The sequence below is a fragment of the Labrus bergylta genome, chromosome 8 (assembly GCF_963930695.1).
Source record: "Labrus bergylta chromosome 8, fLabBer1.1, whole genome shotgun sequence".
Taxonomy (NCBI): Eukaryota; Metazoa; Chordata; class Actinopteri; order Labriformes; family Labridae; genus Labrus; species Labrus bergylta.
The window spans coordinates 4,854,247-4,872,901 of record NC_089202.1 but is presented as its reverse complement, the minus strand read 5'-3'; the positions used below and the strand labels follow the sequence as shown (position 1 = coordinate 4,872,901).

Sequence of the window (18,655 nt, the reverse complement as noted above, 5' to 3'; positions counted from 1 at the left end):
TGTTTGTGTCTATTTTATTGTAGCGCACGGCAGGATATGTGACTGCTAGAGGTGTTCTACGGTCTATATAAAAGAGCCGCCATCTTACATTTTTCAGTCTCTGCTGTTCCGGCCAAGTCAACATTCACTGACTAACGGAGGGAGTGGACGAGGGCTCCCGGCTACACTCGTCCTCACATATTCCTCGACTTTTACATTTCTGAGTGGTTTTTACTCACCGGGATCCGAGTGGACGGACTTTCTGTGTTAACTGGGGTAGGCTTCAACATTTAAACTATTGGCTTCACCTAGTTTGTCCCTCTTTTATGACCTGAATGACAGCAAGAATGGATCCGCTGGTAGTGTGCGGGCCGACCGGGGATGCTGCCGCCGCCGCCGCCGCAGCTGCCTTCATGGCAGATAATTGGGATGAGTCTGTCGCCGTTTAGTGGGAAAATACGCATTTTAAACGCTACATTCATTTAATTTATAATAGCACATCCTGTGTTTGGGTTATATAGACCGTATTTACCAAGTAATGTTAGCTTTATGCAGCGGACGGACTCACAGCTGGCCACATACCACCAGTCTGACTCATTCTGCTCGCCCGTGTTTGCAGCTGGTTTAATTGAACATATTCGTGTTATTGGATAAATATTTACGCACGACATCGTAGGTTTATGTTGAAAAGTCAAAGCGATTAAAGAAAAGTTAAACCAAGACAACCATGAAGGGCCACGAAAACAATCAGTCCGAAGTTTAGCTGCAACTTCGTTAAAGGTTGATAGAAACTTTAAAGGACAGTAAAGTGAGTTGATAACAGAACCGCACTAAACTTTGACTTATGATGGTTTTTTATTGTATTTTAAGGCCAGTGAGAGCGTGTTTTACAACAGTCCATTTAAACAAAGACCTAAATATCCTCCCAGTCGTTTTGCTTGGAGAGGAAGACGAGGAGGAGCCACAGCGTGAAATCTGAGTCAAGAAAGTCGGGGCCAACAAGCAGCTCTGGGGAACAGGGAGGGGGAGCAGCACTGTTGTCTAGTGTGTGTTGTTGGTCTCTTTTACATTTTATTAAGTGTTATTTCCTATGTTTACTATTTCATACAGTACTTTAGCACACCCAGAGCTGTGTTTGGGGGAGCCACGGGGTTAAAGTTGAATTACTCGCTGCTTTGCGCCGACCTTCATGAAGATGGAGGAAAAAGGAGAAATGATGGTTCAGCTGGAGAAGTTATAGAAGACGTGGTGGAGGGATTTTTTAGATGTTTTTCCACATCTCTGATTACATTTTAGTGTCATTGGAATTATGTTTCCGTATGAAATGGAGAGATTGGGGGAGGATGATGTTGACTTTTTATATTTTTTAGTTTTCAAAGCTTTGCAGTTCATCAGTTTTTTTTTTGAACAGACTTGAGTGCTCCTGGATTTTGTTAAAAATAAAAACTAAATTAGTTTAACCAGTCTGGTGTTTCATGTCCCAGAAATCGCTGCATATTCATTGGCTCTCTGTTTGATGTAGAATTTCTTATTCGTAACAAACATCGTCAGCAAAATGTTCTTTGTGCATTAAAATGTTTTAAAGGAAGCGTAGGTGTAGGTTTCCTCTGAGACCGGTAGTGGTTTGTTATGAAATCATTTACCTGAAAAACGGATGCCGAGAACCTCTACTGTGGTATCTTGAGTCCACATGAACAGGATTTTCTTTTTTTTTTTATATCCACGCTAATACATCATGGTGATGGTAATTTATATTATTACAAAATGACGTTTTCTTATTTAATCAATTGTCCCATGTTACAAGGTAATGAAGATATTTGTTTAATAAAGGTTAAGACGACAAATAAGTTAAAAATATATGGTTCTTTGATTTTTCGAGAATACGTCTTGAATAAGCTTTACGTCCATATATTTTTAGATTGATAAAAATAAAAGTTGCTGGGGGTTTCCTGGAGCGTCCTGTGTCTCGGTGGGCACCCATCATTTTGCAGTGGAGATGGAGCAAACACTGCAGCGGCTGCAGGCATTGAGCTCATTGTTTTGTTGGCAGCCAGCAGTGAGTGCTGCTGACCCTGCACATTATGTGGCAAGCACTGAAAGCTGTGGCAGCTCCCGTCTCACTGCTGGGGCCAATAATGCAGCTTGTTTGGGTCATTTACTCATATGGATGTATTGAACTCTGTGTTTTTTCACTTGAGAGGAACTCGGCTGTGCTAGAGTCTGAGATGGATTTAGCTCTTTTGAAGTCTTATTATCAATACAACCCCCAACTCAATCACTGCACATTTCCTCTTATCAATTCATTTTGTGGCAAAGTGTTTTGAGAAGAGACTTTAAAAACTAGACAACAAATGTCTGCAGTTGAAGACTAAAATGCTGTTTAAAAGAAATGTTTCATCCTCGAAAATGCTGCTTTTTTGAAATGGCAACAAGAAACTTTGTCGTTGCTACATGTGGTAAACCTCGAGTCTCAGCTTGCTCAAATTTGATGACAGAGGGCTATTTTCTCTCTTTCATAGAGAGGAAACAGGTTTGAGAGTTCATTTTTAGTTCATTCAAATTGTAATTATAAATAGATATAATTTTCCACAATTATTTTGTCTTTTTTTCAGCCACATTAAATAGGAAAGAGAAGATAGTCATTTTGCAGAGAGCCCTTCAGCCAGAAGGTGCGTTCAGAAGCACGATTTCTCCTATTCAGATTACTTCCCCACATGCTCAGCTAGCTGCTGGTGTGTTTTAGATAATTGGTTAAACTTTGGCACTTAAACTATGCGTCGGCGGTCTCAACCGGAAGGTTGGGGGTTTGATCCCCAGCTCCTACAGCAACATGTCTGATGTGTCCTTGGGCAACACACTCAACCCTTAATTATTCCCGCTGCTTCATTGGCAGCGTATGCATGTGTATGAATGGGATTAGTTACTTTACATAGCCATCTCTACCATCAGTGTGTGAATGAGTAAGTGTGACATGTGGTGTAAAAGCACTTTGAGTAGGCAGAAGATTCTATACAAGCTCAAGTCCATTTATCATTTACTATATGCATGATCTCCAGCGATCTCTTGAGTCCATTTATTTACAAGGTGTTACGTGTAATTATTTTGGTTGATAGTTCAGTTTATCGCAACACAACAATCTGGGCAATAAATAACTTTCTAACTAATTTGAACTATTAAGTGTAGTATCAAGAAAACCCCCAGCATGTATAACATGAAAGAATACAGGGGTTTCTTTTCAACAGAATTACATGTGTATTTTAAACAGTCCTCTTTACATCCATCATCAAACCACTTTTTGTGCTTTCACTGGTGAAATACAATAATAATCTTCGTCCATACCGTGCTTTTGATAATTGAGACAGTACCACATTGTGGTATTTAATAAATATTTTCTAACTGCCCTTCTCGATATGAAGTGAATGTTTTTCTTGACTTTGTTGAAAGCAGGCTGAAGCTCTCTATTCTTGGCCTTCCTGCTTCATGCTGGAACAGTTATCCTGTCATTTGAGTTTTGTCCTGGGACTATACAGTCCTGTGGTTGTACTTAACTGTGAGTCTGTGCCCAGGCACAAAACATCTCCATCTCCATTTACACAAGGGTGTAAAGAGAATAAAATGTTTTATATATTGCTTTGTATAAATATCGTGACTTCCTTCTGTTGCATATACCTCAACTCACCATATACCCCAGCCAGGAGAGCTATCTAACTCTGACTGTTTTGTCATGACTGTTGGTCGTTCATTAGTCACCTGGTTACAGTTAAGGCTTTTAGATGGACTCTGCACAGCTCTACATATGGGGCTTCAAAGAAACCTGTCTTTGAGCTTGTTGTGGCCAGGCCGGGTCCTGTCATCCAGGAACTTTCACCAAAATGTATTTTTTTTGTTTTAACGGTCAGAGTCTGACTGTATTGAAAAACTATCATTTGTGTGCCTCAATTGGAGACCAGACTTCGCCTGTTTGCCCATCAAAAACCGATCATTGGCTCAGTTTTCAAAGCCAGATGAACAGCCTACATTTTCCACAAGAGCAAATGATAAATGGTTCCAGTGTGTGCTTTGATTGAATGTTTGATTTTGCTGCTTTGTATGGTACAAAGCATTTTGTATGGGGCATGTGGCTCCCATTAGGGCAGGGCTAGGTTATGCGAGGGCAGGCCTGCAAATGTTGGAAGATGGTGTGTGAACAGTAAATTTCTGTTGGTGCCTTTGTGGTTAGGAGCCGCAGTCTTGGAGCCTGACTCAAGATTGAGCTTTAATGACAAAGCTGAGCTGGGGCATTGTGGGTGCCAGAGGAGGAAGTAATCCAGAGCAAAAGTTTAGAATCTCTAAATACTCCAACATATTCACAGGCTCACACAATGTCTGCCCATTGCTCTCTTTTTTTTTTTTTTACAATTTCATTAAATTTAAATCTATTTCCATCTTCCATAAATATGCTGTATTTGTACATGAAATTGAAAAACACCTAAGAGTGACTGCAGAGTCGATCTGACTCAGACAAGCCACACTCTGTGCAGCTCGTAGCTTGGCAAAGAAATAGGAAAGCAAAAGAAACCTTTTGAGAGTTGAAAACATGGCTGACTGGTTTCTCTAAGCAGCAAAAACAAATAAGTAGGTTTCTCTAGAGGAACAGTGCAGAGATTCACATGGACACATTGACACAGCCTTATGAAATAAATGTTACTTTTGACGATTCAGTTTTGAAGTAATGTCTCTGGTTAGTATGTGAGGCAAAAGTTACACACAGCTGCTTAAAAGAGAAGAATTACCTTATGCCCGTTGCTTAGAACCTTACTTAATATGAACTCTACATCTGTGGCTGAATTAATGATTTGTCTGGCACAACTCTGTGTTTCATGCAGTCTTTCTAAGTTAATTGGCTATTTCACTGACAAGAGGTGATTTCACATTTTGTTTCATCCTTCACAACCTCCAAAATCAAAATAATGTCATTACCCTCAAAACGCAGTGCGCCCTTTTCAAAAATCTTACAGATACAAGATAAATCAAATGATAATTCTCGTGGTCATTTTTTTATATTTCTGTCATCGACATCAAACCTCCCCTTGTTGCTACATCTGACCTTACTTCAGTGACAAAGCCTCACACCTGTTGGATCGAGCCTCGCAGCAAAGAAGTGTCTGTTCTGAATTTGAATCTAACACATTGACTGTGTACAAATGAAAAGTAACCTTGTTTGGTATTTGTTTAGAGTTTACCAACACAAGGCTGGAGTCATATTTACACTTGAACTATTTACTTGTTGCGGATGTCAAATGAAGGCCAGAGGAAAGCATAAACAATGTGTAGTTTGGTATATTTCATGTGTAATGTAGATCATTTTGGTACCAGTGATGTGTCTGCAGGTCTGTGGTTTGAACTTAGTCTAGTGCTTTTTGATGAGGGTTAGTGGGTTGTTAGTCACCTCTGCTATCACGAGTAAGGTATGAATGAAACCATGACTCTTCTTTTCCTCTGGTAAGCCTCACTAGTATTTAAACATGTCCAGACTGGTGTGCTGTAAGTGAAAGGGATTTAGTCTGTACTTCACTTCAGAATTCATTAAGGACTAACCACAGATTTATTTGGAAAGGGTTTGACAAAAGGATTTCTGAATCTGTGGATAAACAACTCCTGTTTACTGTCTCTTTTTAGCTGGGATTTTCTTTTACATTTTTCCAATTTCCTGCTTTGGGTTGTTACTGTCTTAACATTTATCTCTGACTATGAATTGAAAACTCCTCTGTCTAAATTTCCTTGTTTTTCTCTGAATTAATCCCCTCTCCCTTGCTCTACCCCTCCTGCCATAGCCTGTGTTTATTTTCCTGCAGAGTGTGGGTTCAGCTTCAAAGCCAGCTCAGGAATGTCTATGCCCTCCTCCCTCATCCTTTTCTCTCCACCCAGTTCTCCACTTCCCCCGTCCTTCCTCACCTAAATAGTTGCTAGCTGCTACACTTAATGGTGGCTTTGTGTGTGTGAACGCCTAGCTTCAACAGAGGAGGAAATCCAAGAGTGGGAGGGGGTAGGAAAGGAAAGCAGGCGCTTGACATTTTCTCTCAAACTAATTCTGCCATTAATTTCTAGTTTTCTGCTTTGGTCCATTTGTGTTTTTTTTTATATATATATATATATATATATACACACACACACACACACACACCTACCTGATGTTTAAGTGAAGGAAAGAGGACTCAAAGTAAGCAGTAGAGGGCAGGAACAATGGAGGGTGAGACTTACTAATTTAATTTTCCTTTTTGTTGTTACAGATCAGGAAGCTGTGTTGGCCGCAGTTTGAGAAAGGAACATGGCTTCCCAAGGTGAGTTAACTGTTTGAAGTTTACCGTGTGTCACACATACTCCTGCTTTACAGGCATTGATCTAATGATTTGGACTTTTCAACAATGTGTTAAACTTTGCTGCAGTTTAAAACGACCCTTTCCATTCTGCAGATTTGTTCTCATTACAGCAAAGTGAAATTGTTATTGATTTGAATTTGGAGAACCAGATCCCCTCAATGCATCACACATGGAAGAAAATGGGTTAAAACAACAGCATGAAAAGCAGATAAAAAAATCTATCTGTTCCGGTCCCGCTCATAGAACATAGAACAATGCCAACTTCAATGAACAATGTAGAAATGACAACATTCAAAGGCTTGTGGTTTTTTAATTACTTGTGGGCTTTTTGCCTTTTGAGTTAGGACTGCTTTGAGAGTACAAAGAAATACAGGAAGAGACATGGACTAAAACACATCGGGACCAGGAGTTGAACCTGGGACCAGTGCGACAGGACTGCCACCCAGCAGTCAAAAGTTTTTACATATATTTTGACACAAATAATTGTGGATTCTGAGACAACATTAAAGACTGCTTCTAGCTGCTTTTTTCCTTGCTTCCTTTTCTTCCTTCCTTAAATCGTTTTCTCTTTCCAGCTGATCTGATGGAGCTGGACATGGCCATGGAGCCAGACCGTAAGGCTGCAGTCAGTCACTGGCAGCAACAGTCTTACCTGGATTCAGGCATCCACTCAGGAGCCACCACAACCGCCCCCTCTCTCAGCGGGAAGGGCAACCCTGAAGAAGACGATGTGGACAACCAGGTCATGTATGAGTGGGAGCAGGGCTTCAACCAGAACTTCGCCCAGGAAACAGTGCAAGGTTGGTCAAATTGCCTATAATTAATTGTTTTGAACAAGATCAAATATTTGACACTTTCCAAAATAAGCAGCTTGCATACCAAAGTGTAAAACCAAACAACCTGCGTCTGTCTCTTGTAGACATAGATGGTCAGTACGCCATGACGCGTGCACAGCGGGTGCGTGCAGCAATGTTTCCAGAGACTCTTGAGGAGGGCATGCAGATCCCCTCGACACAGTATGACGCAGCAAACCCAACCAATGTCCAGAGGCTGGCAGAGCCCTCGCAAATGCTCAAACACGCCGTGGTCAATCTAATTAATTACCAAGACGACGCTGAGCTGGCAACCAGAGCCATACCAGAACTCACCAAACTTCTCAATGATGAAGACCAGGTGACTATCCATGAAACGCTTGTCTAAGTTTGTATTCCATTTTCTTTTCTTCTGAACTAACACGTGTCCATTTTCCACAGGTTGTTGTAAACAAAGCGGCCGTGATGGTCCACCAACTTTCAAAAAAAGAAGCTTCTCGCCACGCCATCATGCGCTCCCCTCAGATGGTGTCTGCTATCGTGAGGACCATGCAGAACACAAACGATGTGGAGACAGCTCGCTGCACCGCAGGGACACTCCACAACCTGTCCCACCACAGAGAGGGCCTGCTGGCTATTTTTAAGTCTGGAGGAATACCAGCCCTTGTTAAAATGCTGGGGTATGTGGATGTGTGTGTGTGTGTGGGGGGGGGGGGGGTGTACTTGATTCAGGGGCTTTTTTTATCATTAATTTCCTCTTTTTGATGTGGTACAGTTATCCATTACAAAAAAGCAGAATCATCATTTTCATTGTTACTCTCTTATTAATAAAATGTTACCCACCACAAGAGAAACATACCTTTTTTTTAATTGACTTTAAACTCATCAAAGGCAGAGGATATTTGAGGATGGAGCTCAGAGAAACTAATCTTATATCCAATTGTGGTTATTTTCTAGAGGAGCAGTAATCTAATAAGCCTCTGTTTGTTCTTCAGTTCACCAGTGGACTCTGTCCTCTTCTACGCCATCACCACACTCCACAACCTCCTCCTGCACCAGGAAGGAGCCAAGATGGCCGTCCGTTTAGCCGGGGGTCTACAGAAAATGGTTGCTCTGCTCAACAAAACCAATGTCAAATTCCTGGCCATCACCACCGACTGCCTCCAGATTCTGGCCTACGGAAACCAGGAGAGCAAGGTAAGAGGTTAGGGGGAGGAGTGAGGTCAGATGGTAAAAGTTACTTCTTAAAGAGATTCGACATTGGCCCTCGGGACATTACCTCACATGTTTTGTTTTTCTTTCCTTGTAGTTAATAATACTGGCCAGTGGTGGCCCCCAGGCGTTGGTCAACATCATGAGGACTTACACCTATGAGAAACTGCTCTGGACCACGAGTAGAGTCCTCAAAGTTCTGTCGGTCTGCTCCAGTAACAAGCCGGCCATCGTAGAAGCTGGTATGTTTACTATTCTAACATTACAGAGATGGCAACATGAGCTTATATTATTACAATCATTGTAAACAAGCTGTGTATGCATTGAGGATTTGTATTCCTTCTTGATTTAAACGCATGTACAACGAGCACACGAACAATCAGAAAATACAGTTCTTCAGTTAACAGTTCAAATATGAAATGTGTTGTGGTGTTGGGACTTATGTACGATAAATCACAAATTCTCCATCTTTGTTGTTTTGTTTAGGAGGCATGCAAGCTCTTGGACTCCACCTTACAGACCCCAGCCAGAGACTGGTCCAGAACTGTCTCTGGACTCTCAGGAACTTATCAGATGCTGCCACCAAACAGGTGATAAGAATTTCCCCTTTTCTCTTGTTAAAATATGTAAGGAAAGGTGATGATAAATGACCTAATAGTTCCCACTTCATCTGAGCACTAAACATTCACAATGCCCTTTTATATTGTGTGCTCACCTTTCCTTTATTCCTCTCCTCTGTGTTTCTCTGCAGGAGGGCATGGAGGGTCTGTTAGGAACTCTTGTCCAGCTGCTTGGCAGTGATGACATTAATGTGGTGACATGTGCTGCTGGCATCCTGTCTAACCTGACCTGCAACAACTACAAGAACAAGATGATGGTCTGCCAGGTGAGCACCCACATATACACTTCATGTACTCTCAAACTAAAACTAAATATCTGGTGTTTCCATTAATCTGTGATTCATCTCTCTGTAGGTTGGAGGAATTGAGGCGTTGGTTCGCACGGTGCTGCGGGCTGGAGACAGAGAAGACATCACAGAACCGGCTATTTGTGCTCTTCGTCACCTCACATCCAGACACCAGGACGCTGAGATGGCACAGAATGCAGTCAGACTGCACTACGGACTGCCTGTTGTCGTCAAATTACTGCACCCGCCATCACACTGGCCACTCATTAAGGTACAGACGCATGTATACAATGTAGAAGCAGAATGTGTCTGAGTCCTGGCCTCTAGTGTATTGTAATGTTTATTGATGGACATGTAAAAAAGCATTTGTTGAGTTCTGGTCTTACTGTTGCAGAATAGAAAAAAAAGCTTGTTCCAAATTACAAATGGGGCCATTGGTAACAAGTTAACTTTTCAAATGAAAATAATAAATACATTATGTAATTTAAAAAAAGAACTGTGTATGCAACTCAGAAAATAACTTGAAGCTTTTTTTCTTGATCACATTTTACTGACTGAAGTTGAAATGTTTCTTCATCAGGCTACTGTTGGCCTCATCCGTAACCTGGCTCTATGCCCTGCAAACCACGCTCCTCTGAGGGAGCAGGGAGCCATCCCCAGACTGGTTCAGCTGCTGGTCAGAGCACACCAAGACACACAGAGACGCACCAGCATGGGAGGCACACAGCAGCAGTTTGTGGTAGGTACAGACACACACACACAAAGACCTCAACAAACCACATTGTGATACAGTTAATGGGATGTGTGCAGCTCAGTATTGCCCTGCTATCCTTCAACCCAGGAGAACCCAGAGATCAATAATTGAACCCACTCACTACATGTTTATTTTGGAAAGGTTCTTGACGGCTCCACACATTTAAACTCAACTGAGCTTTTTTTTTTTATATCAGGAGGGAGTTCGTATGGAAGAGATTGTGGAGGGCTGTACAGGAGCACTTCACATCCTCGCCAGAGACGTGCACAATAGAATAGTCATCAGAGGACTCAACACCATTCCACTGTTTGTACAGGTAAAAACCAACTTCAGATATGTGTTACTGCTTGCTGCGTTCATGAGTCAGCACTGTGAATCTGAAGAATTATTGAATGTAATTCTGTTTGTGTTTGTGTGTGCAGCTGTTGTATTCTCCCATTGAGAACATCCAGCGTGTGGCAGCGGGAGTCCTATGTGAGCTGGCCCAGGACAAAGAAGCTGCTGAGGCCATTGAGGCTGAGGGAGCCACGGCCCCTCTCACAGAGCTGCTACACAGCCGCAACGAAGGAGTTGGTATGTTCACAACCCTTAATTTGAATAATGCAGCAGTGTCGATTTCGGGAAAGCCAGTACTTATGATTAGATACAACCACCAACGTAACTAATGTAGGGATTAGATTTTTGTGATCTGTGAGAGAGGTTGTTTATTGACTCACCTGTCATCTGTCCCCCTCTTTAGCCACCTACGCTGCTGCAGTTTTGTTCCGTATGTCAGAGGACAAACCCCAGGACTACAAGAAACGCCTCTCAGTAGAACTCACTAGCTCGCTCTTCAGGACAGAACCAATGGCCTGGAACGAGGTATAAAGCTCTTTAAATTCAACCATGTGTTTTTTAAATGACTTACCAGTCTATTTTCATAGAAGTCAGGTTGCTTGTGCATTCTGAGGTGTAAATAAAGGCCTCTCTTCTGTGTGTTTCTCTGCAGACTGGAGACCTAGGTTTGGACATTGGAGCTCAGGGAGAGCCTCTAGGCTACAGACAGGAAGGTAGGTGACCTCTGGCTGGCTTGGGTTGGGGTGGGGGGGGGCTCCCAGGGAAAAACGCAGGAGGCGATGAAGAAGTTAAACAGGAAGGCTGCACCAAAAATAGTTTTAGTTGATTTTTCTTTCACTAATTGGCATATAGTCTCACTTCTAGGTGGTTGTGTCCCTCCTGTTGTGTTTTTTTCCTGATAACATGGGCCTCCATTGCCTCCCCTCAAGTAGACACAACAGATCTGTCACAGTCCAATGTCTAAGCCCCATTTCTCCATCTTTGTTACTGCTCATAAAAACTTGAGTCATTTGTGGAGGGCATTCATACTTTTTATTGAAGACTGAGATCGGAGGAAACCCAACACTGCAGGACCTTTGGACTGTGTACTGATCAGTAGGCTGAGGGCCTGACCATTTTCTGTTCCTCCAGCACTAACTGCTTTAATTGCCAAATAAAAACCAACTCTTGAATTTGTAGATAAATCAGACACAACAAGAGTGAAACTCCAGGTGTCAGCTAAACGCACCTCGACTCACAGAGCGCAGAGTGTGCTGGAGGCTGGACAGTGTGCTGTGTTGTGTTTGAATGATCGTACTACTGTGTGACCGCTTGGTTTGTTAACATGCTTCTAACAACTGCTCTGCTTCCCCCGCCTCTCCTTCACCTACTCCGTCCACAACCAGACCCCAGCTACCGTTCCTTCCACTCAGGGGGTTACGGAGGGGACCCGATGGGTATGGAGCCCATGATGGACCACGATCTAGGTGGGGTCCACCACCCTGGCCAGGACTACCCTCCTGTAGAGGGTCTGCCTGACCTGGGACATGCCCAGGAACTGATAGAGGGCCTGCCACCGGGTGACTCCAACCAACTGGCCTGGTTTGATACCGACTTGTAAATACCAAGACCATCATTACACTACACTTTCTACTAGGTAAGAATCCTTCACACGCAGGGGTCATGTGTTAGCTGTTAGAACAGAGGACCAGATGTAGAAATAGGTGCAGACTGTAGAGGTTTTCTGTCTGGATTAAATGTTGGGGAGGGGGAGGGATGGGTTTACTCACTGTGGCTGCTGCATGTTCAGACTGCTCCTAATTACAAAGCTGTGTGATGTGGTGTGTGATGTTGCTCTGCGTTTGCTCTGTGTGTGTGGTCTTAAACAACGCCTGTGTCCTGTCTCCTTCCTCTCACCTCCCTGTTTTTCTCTTTATTTCCTTCCATTGCAGCTGTATCATGTGATCTGGATGAACCTGCATCGTGATTCGCCCATATGGAGGAGGCGGGGTTTCAGAAAGTGCCTGAAGACGACTCAACAACAACAAGCAGAGTTTCCTGTCTATGGGAACTCCATTGGGACAAACTAGATTGAAATGCGGTTCTGGTCTCTCAGCCTGGAAGAGGGCTGATTTTAAATCCTGACATAACACATGGATTCTGATCTCAACAGTTAATATTTTTGAAATTCCCTTTATGTATTTTGTTTAACATTCTTACTTTTTTTGGTTGTTATACTTTTTTTATTCTGTTTTCCTCAAGTCTGTAATGGTACCAACTGATTTTAGCTTGCTTTTTATTTTCATTTTTCTGAATTATTATACTCATCTCTTGTTTTTGCAGTCCCTTGTATTTTAAGTCTCTGGTAGTGTTGAGTTTTTTTTTTTAGTGGTAATGCTCCATTAAAATAAAGAATCTGATCACATTTTAAATGGTGTCCAAACACTAAAGTTAATCAGTTGAACTGTATTCTGATGATCAAGTGTAACATTGTGTAGCTTTTGTATAAAAAAAACATGAATTGGAAATCATGGTCCAAATATCAAGCTATTTTCTTGCTTTAAAGGTGGACACTGATGTGTCTCTGCTGTTCCAAAGGGGGTGTAGCTGACCTAGCTGGAGGGGTGTGGCTGTAGAAGGACCAGGTGGAGAAGGGATCTTATTGGTCTGCTGTTACTTAAGGGAGGGGGTAGCGTGACGAGCTGGTTGCTGTAGCCTGCTGTGTTCTGAAACAATAAAATGGACTGTCATTTCACCTGGATGACTCTTTATTATTTCACTTACACCTTTCCAACATGAACTGAGTTTTGATTTACACTTAATTTCTAAATACTTAACCAAGCCTCATCACAACTGTTTTCATGCAGACGGCTCCTCTATACTTCCTATGCTAATCCTTATCTGTGGGCATCAGAAGTCCTGATAACAGACGGTTCGCAGTGAGTGATGGTTATATAAAAGCAGAGACCATTGTAGTAATTTAAAACTCTGTGATTATGTCACATATGAAGATATATAAGATGTCAGACTCATGAATTAAAGTCCAATGGTGCATGATGGTTTTTATTAATGGTCTAGTGTAAAGATGACTCAAGCAGTCTGCTCTGTGACAGCCTGAATTAACTCTCGGGCTGTAATACTGTGTGCTCGGATGGACACTGCATGGATGCTATGATTGAGCTGTCAAATTATTTAAGTGACCCAACAATATTTATTTCTGTCACTGATCCAATTTGTAAATCTGTTGAGTCATAAAGAGGCCTGAAGTGAGCACTCACCACAGAATCACATCTACTCGTGTGTCAATGCTGTGAGGTGTCAGTCTCTGGAACAGCTCAAACTGATTCATATGAAGAAAACATGACAGAACATTGATGTGTTCACATCCAGTACAATTAATAATAGAATTAAATGAATCAATAGAATCTGCAAATAACTAATTACAATTTATTTCAAAACTGACATGTATTGAAAAAACAGTTTCTTGAACATTTGAAGTTGAGAAGCTTTAGGATCCAGAGGACGGAGGTGGACAGAGGTGGAGGATTTCAGCAGCAAGCGGAACAACATCAACATGACAACTAAAAGAGAGAGAGAGAGAAAAAAAAGTAATGTAAACTGTTATTTCACTTCAGGTTTCAAAGAGCAAATGTTTGGGAACTCTGTTTGCCTGATTATTGAGCCTCCAAATAACATCTCTCCAAAATGGTGCAAATGGAAATATAATCACTTTTTACTGAATTTGATACAATTCTGTATTTCTCTCACATTCTTCTTGCTTAGTTCCTACTTTAAAACACAGAGTGAATACAAATGCATCTTTTATTATTTTGGGAACTTCTAATGTATTCAACAAGGTGACCACTGCCTTCTAACTCAACTATTACTACGGTACTATCTGGACTCCTGATCACAAATAAAAACCAGTCCTTCAACATATTTAAAGCACTAACACACTAGTTGATGTGCAGCTTTCCCAGTGAAATCTATTTTTAGTTTTTATTAAATATGTGCCTAACATGCTGGATGACAACAACAAGCTGGTCTACTGATAAGCCCACTGTTAAAGGTCTCAGTGACAAACTGCATGGTAAGCAACTCTCTGTTTACTTGAGTTTGTATTTTTTTGTTCTAGTTGGTTTGAAGTATAAAGTGATATTGTGAAAGTCATCACGGCTCACTTCTTAATAGAAAATTGGTCAAAATGTGGACACTAAATTGAGCCACTTGTTGTTTGTGCCAGCTGAAGCTGTCGCCTTACATTGTAAAGAGGATGAGGAGTGTAATCTACTGAAGGAGTTGTTTTTTCAGGGGGCCTGGCTGTTCAGAGTGACAGTCAAACATATTGAGGTTATTTCTAAGTGTGGCAGCTGAGAGCTCTGGAGCAGCTGTGTTCATGCAGCATGGTGCTAAACGTACTGAATGGATAAAAGCCCTGCAGCCCTGTTCTCCAAACATTTCATTTCTTATGTTGTTTTTTTATTCATTTCTTCTTTATGCTGTTGACACGGCGATAGTCAAATTGCTATGCCATTATAAGGCATTCTAACACTGTTGTACTTAAATACAAACATTATAGTGGGGTAGATTCAGACTTTGTTTACATATGGTATCATCATGATATTTTCATCATACAGGCCTGTGTAAAGCTGGCTTCATGAAAAATCATTTGAGTCTTTATATTTACTGAAAAATGAAACTCTTATTAACCATTGCCAAAATACAAAACTATATTTTATACTAGCATACAAACATGTATTTAATTCTGTCTGTTAAAGCATCCAGTCTGCTCGGACCCTACAGGCTGTGTCTCCTCTCCTACCTTCCTCTCTTATCTCCCTCCTCCCCTCCTCTCTTCCTCCCAGCTGTCTTTGAGGGCAGCCTGACAGCCAGGCCGACAGAAGTCCACCCTCTTACTTGATTAAAACTTCCATAATTAAGCTAATTAACACAGCTCCCGGAGGCCTGAGAAAACCTTGAAAGTTTGTAAATTTGAGGAGCATAAATTGAGTCCATAAAAGTTTCAGGAGGAAACTTTACATTCTTTACACCCAGCAGCTGGAGTGGAGGATAGCTGAAAATGAAAGACTAGTTTTAGATGACAGTTAACGGCCATTACAGGACCGTGCCAGCCTCACACAAACAGACTGTGTACTTTGTGAGATGGAGCCAGAACTTAACAGAGAAGCAGACTCCTCACTCGGGTTTCTTCCTCCCACAGACACACAGTAGGATTGCCCCGTGGATTTATCGTCATCTCTGTAAAACACTGTCCTCAATACTTGGACCATGATCTGCTCTCAGCGAACATGTTTGTCTGACCTTACATGAACAGAAATACAGTAAGAGGACTAAATATCTGACCAGGTGAGGTCAGATATTTCAACAAAAAATTTACATGTGGTACAAAAATGCAAATGATAAAATACATTTTATAAACACATGCCATGATCTGAGATCAGCATGCGATCGTTTCACTTCTCATATGGAGCCCCATCGTTTGGCCAATAAGATGAAACATGCCTCTGGGAGCGATGGTCAACTTTTCAGGTATCAAGCCAAGGCTTCCTTTTCTGTAATTTGTTCATCAGTACTCTAATACTTCTGTCAATAAATCAACTCTATAGCTATAACAATAGCTTTAATTCACTGTGCATGTACTGAATGCAAACTGTCTAAACAGCAACTTCAGAGGCAAGAATGGATTTGAGAAGCCACGTCAGAGAGTGTAGCTGCACATGCATGAGATGACCTGTTCCCAAAACGTTTTTTTTATTGTCTGATTCACAAACCGAGCTGAGCTTCATTTAGTTCTTTATCTACTCATGCACTAAATGTGTCTTTTGAATGGATGGAATTAAAGACTACTGAATGAAATGCATTTGCACTCCTACAAACTCAAGTGGCTTTCTACCTACTAATCAGAATTCATAGTATTTTAGAGGTATTTGGGTATCTTCAAAGATGTTCCGTAGAAACTGCTGAACTCCCTTTACAGTGTGTCATCACATAAGTTTAAAAACCACAAACAGAGGGCTATGTTTTTGTTAAGCAGCACTCAGCGTCCTAACTCTCTCTGTACAGTTTAAGTTGTTAATGTAAGCGTATAAATCTGGGGTAAAAAAATCCTTCTTAAAATGTAGCTGAGTGACGAGTCCTTGTAGTTTTCTGAGCTCTCTTTGTTGTCTGAGCAGACGTAAGTGGGCTGAAGTGCTGATGGCTTCATGTTTGACTGAACACAGATCAGGTTTTGGGCCTCAAGGCCTTTCTTCAGTATGGAGGTCTATGAGTGAAGCTCCTCCCTCCTCCTACACTCGTCAGGCATCAGGTTTTAAAAAGGCATTCCTCAGGTTGCCATGGTGAAGGCTGAATGACATCATTTTAGGATATCAGCACAGACCTCCTCTCTCCTACCCACTTTCCTTCCGTCTCCTCTCTCTGGCCCAACTCATCTCTTCCTCACAATTAGACCCCCCCCCCCCCCCCCCCGCCCCTTCTTTTTACTCCTCTTCTCTCTCCTCATAACTCCTTTCATCTCCTGCCCTTTCTCCTAAAACCTCTGCTCCCCTCCTCCTGCCGCTAAACCAGTGGGTGTGTGCCAGTCTCTGCCACTTCAAAGGCTAGTGCTGATCTCTGCTTTCATCTGCTGGAGAGGGAGAGGAGAGAGAGGAGACTAGAGTGAGGAGAGGAGAGAAGAGTAGAGGAAAAGTGGGAGACAGAAAGAAAGAGGTGGAAAAGAAAGTGAGATGAGGATAAGGAAAAGAGATTGGAGGGAGAGAGAGGAGGAGAAATCTGTATGGAGGGTGACAAAAGTGGATGAAAAGGGGCGACCAAGGAGAAAAGAGGGGGAGAGGAGAGTAGGAGAGGCCTCTATAGCAGGACAACAAGACACCTTTATTATTGATCTTACAGGATGTGTGTGTGTGTGTGTGTGTGTGTGTGTGTGTGTGTGTGTGTGTGTGTGTGATTGGGAGAGTTTGTATATAGAGCGGGTGAAAGCTATTATTTGTGTGTACTCGTCTGTTTGTGTTTGTGTGTGTGCACTCGGTGTGTGTGCGACAGGTCTCTTTGTCTCATACAACTAGAGATCAAACAAATCCTGGTCACCACAGAAAAAATGCTCTTATCTAAAAGAGGGAACACACATACTCATGAAAGAGTAAGATTTAAAGATACAGGTGCACACATGCACTATATTTCAGATTTTTCTTTTCATTAAAAAAGATGATGATTTTGCTTATGCATATTTTCTTTCAAACTTTGCAGAAATGCATGTACACTGCTGACAGAGAAAAGACTGCCTTGCTGTGCATGTACTGCAATGAACAGCTGAATATATGCCAAGTGTTCCTAACATACACACACATACATACATACATACATACATACATACATACATAGAGTGACATTAAAAAAAACACAAACCTGTTGGATGTAGTTATATCCCTCAGCAGACTGATGAGCTCCGCCCCTTCTGGACATTCAAACCAATCAGATCGCTCAGTAGTCTGCACCTGAAGGACAGAGGGAGACATGCTGAACAGAGTGAGGGAGGCATACCACATTCACCTACCCCCCCAAACCAAAGTTAATACTTAACAAAGGAAATGCTAAAATGAGTCCAAGATTTATGAGTTATTTTTTGTACTGATAAAATAAGGGACAAAGACAAGCCGCTCTAACCAATGTACAGCTTTAATAATCAATAACAAGACACCCACTCACAATACATGTCTGCCTCAGAAAAAATAATTTTCACATTCTTGATCCTAGTGTTATGACCACAACATTAAGAGTCACTGACACGTGTTGTTGTCACTGAATCAATTTGAAATTTACCACCACCAACTGCAGTGACATCACACTCATTTGTCAATGTCAGTACAAAGAACATTGATCAAAGGGTTAATTTGCACACACACATACACACGCACGCACGCACGCACGCACGCACGCACGCACGCACGCACGCACACACACCTCTATTTTCTTTTCTTTTGTTGTACAGATTTTGTATTTGATCCTGGCACTCCCAGTAGTGCTCACAGGTTTTTTTCTTATTCTAGTGTTAATCTTGTAAAGCACTGTTAGCTAAAGATGAATCTGTCTTCTCTCTGCATTTCCTCAATGTATTTATTTTTTAAATGTTACCATTATTTGACCAGGTACAAAGAACTCCAGGAGTGTCCTGGACAAAGGCAGGCAGTAGCACAGCTAACACATTTTATGAGGAACAAAGAGCAGCCAATAAACACAATTTAATATAAGGGTCATTACTATGATACATTCCAGATGAACCTGCCCCTGAGTCATATCA

General features: G+C 41.7%; 2 protein-coding genes across 3 annotated transcripts in view; one reads left to right on the top strand and one right to left on the bottom strand.

Moving 5' to 3' along the window:
• Positions 1–94: 94 nt before the first annotated feature.
• On the top strand, positions 95–13,093 carry ctnnb1 (catenin (cadherin-associated protein), beta 1). 2 transcript variants are annotated; one of them, XM_020633899.3, is made up of 17 exons: positions 95–255; positions 6,249–6,299; positions 6,914–7,138; positions 7,258–7,511; positions 7,592–7,830; positions 8,146–8,347; positions 8,460–8,604; positions 8,849–8,952; positions 9,114–9,248; positions 9,337–9,540; positions 9,850–10,008; positions 10,220–10,339; positions 10,446–10,596; positions 10,763–10,884; positions 11,012–11,072; positions 11,745–11,995; positions 12,291–13,093. In XM_020633899.3, the coding sequence occupies exons 2-16, from the start codon at positions 6,287–6,289 to the stop codon at positions 11,957–11,959; spliced, it is 2,349 nt and encodes a 782-aa protein (XP_020489555.1). In that variant the 5' UTR covers positions 95–255; positions 6,249–6,286; the 3' UTR covers positions 11,960–11,995; positions 12,291–13,093. The 2 variants fall into 2 exon arrangements, with proteins under 2 accessions (XP_020489555.1, XP_065813820.1); XM_065957748.1 differs by lacking the exon at positions 11,745–11,995.
• A 437-nt stretch (positions 13,094–13,530) lies between these two features.
• The window catches only part of ulk4 (unc-51 like kinase 4), a 74,760-nt gene continuing 69,635 nt past the window's right edge, over positions 13,531–18,655 (bottom strand). The window contains exons 36-37 of the mRNA XM_065957747.1: positions 17,764–17,852; positions 13,531–13,919 (exon numbers count right to left, since the gene is read on the bottom strand). Of these exons, the coding sequence (XP_065813819.1) occupies positions 13,847–13,919; positions 17,764–17,852 (162 nt within the window). The 3' untranslated portion in view covers positions 13,531–13,846. The remainder of the gene's footprint in view (positions 13,920–17,763; positions 17,853–18,655) is intronic.

Bases quoted from the DNA above. Each gene is read 5' to 3' on its own strand.
- ctnnb1 (XM_020633899.3), top strand. The intron at 8,953-9,113 runs GTGATAAGAATT...GTTTCTCTGCAG, and splicing joins CAGATGCTGCCACCAAACAG to GAGGGCATGGAGGGTCTGTT. The intron at 9,541-9,849 runs GTACAGACGCAT...TTTCTTCATCAG, and splicing joins CACACTGGCCACTCATTAAG to GCTACTGTTGGCCTCATCCG.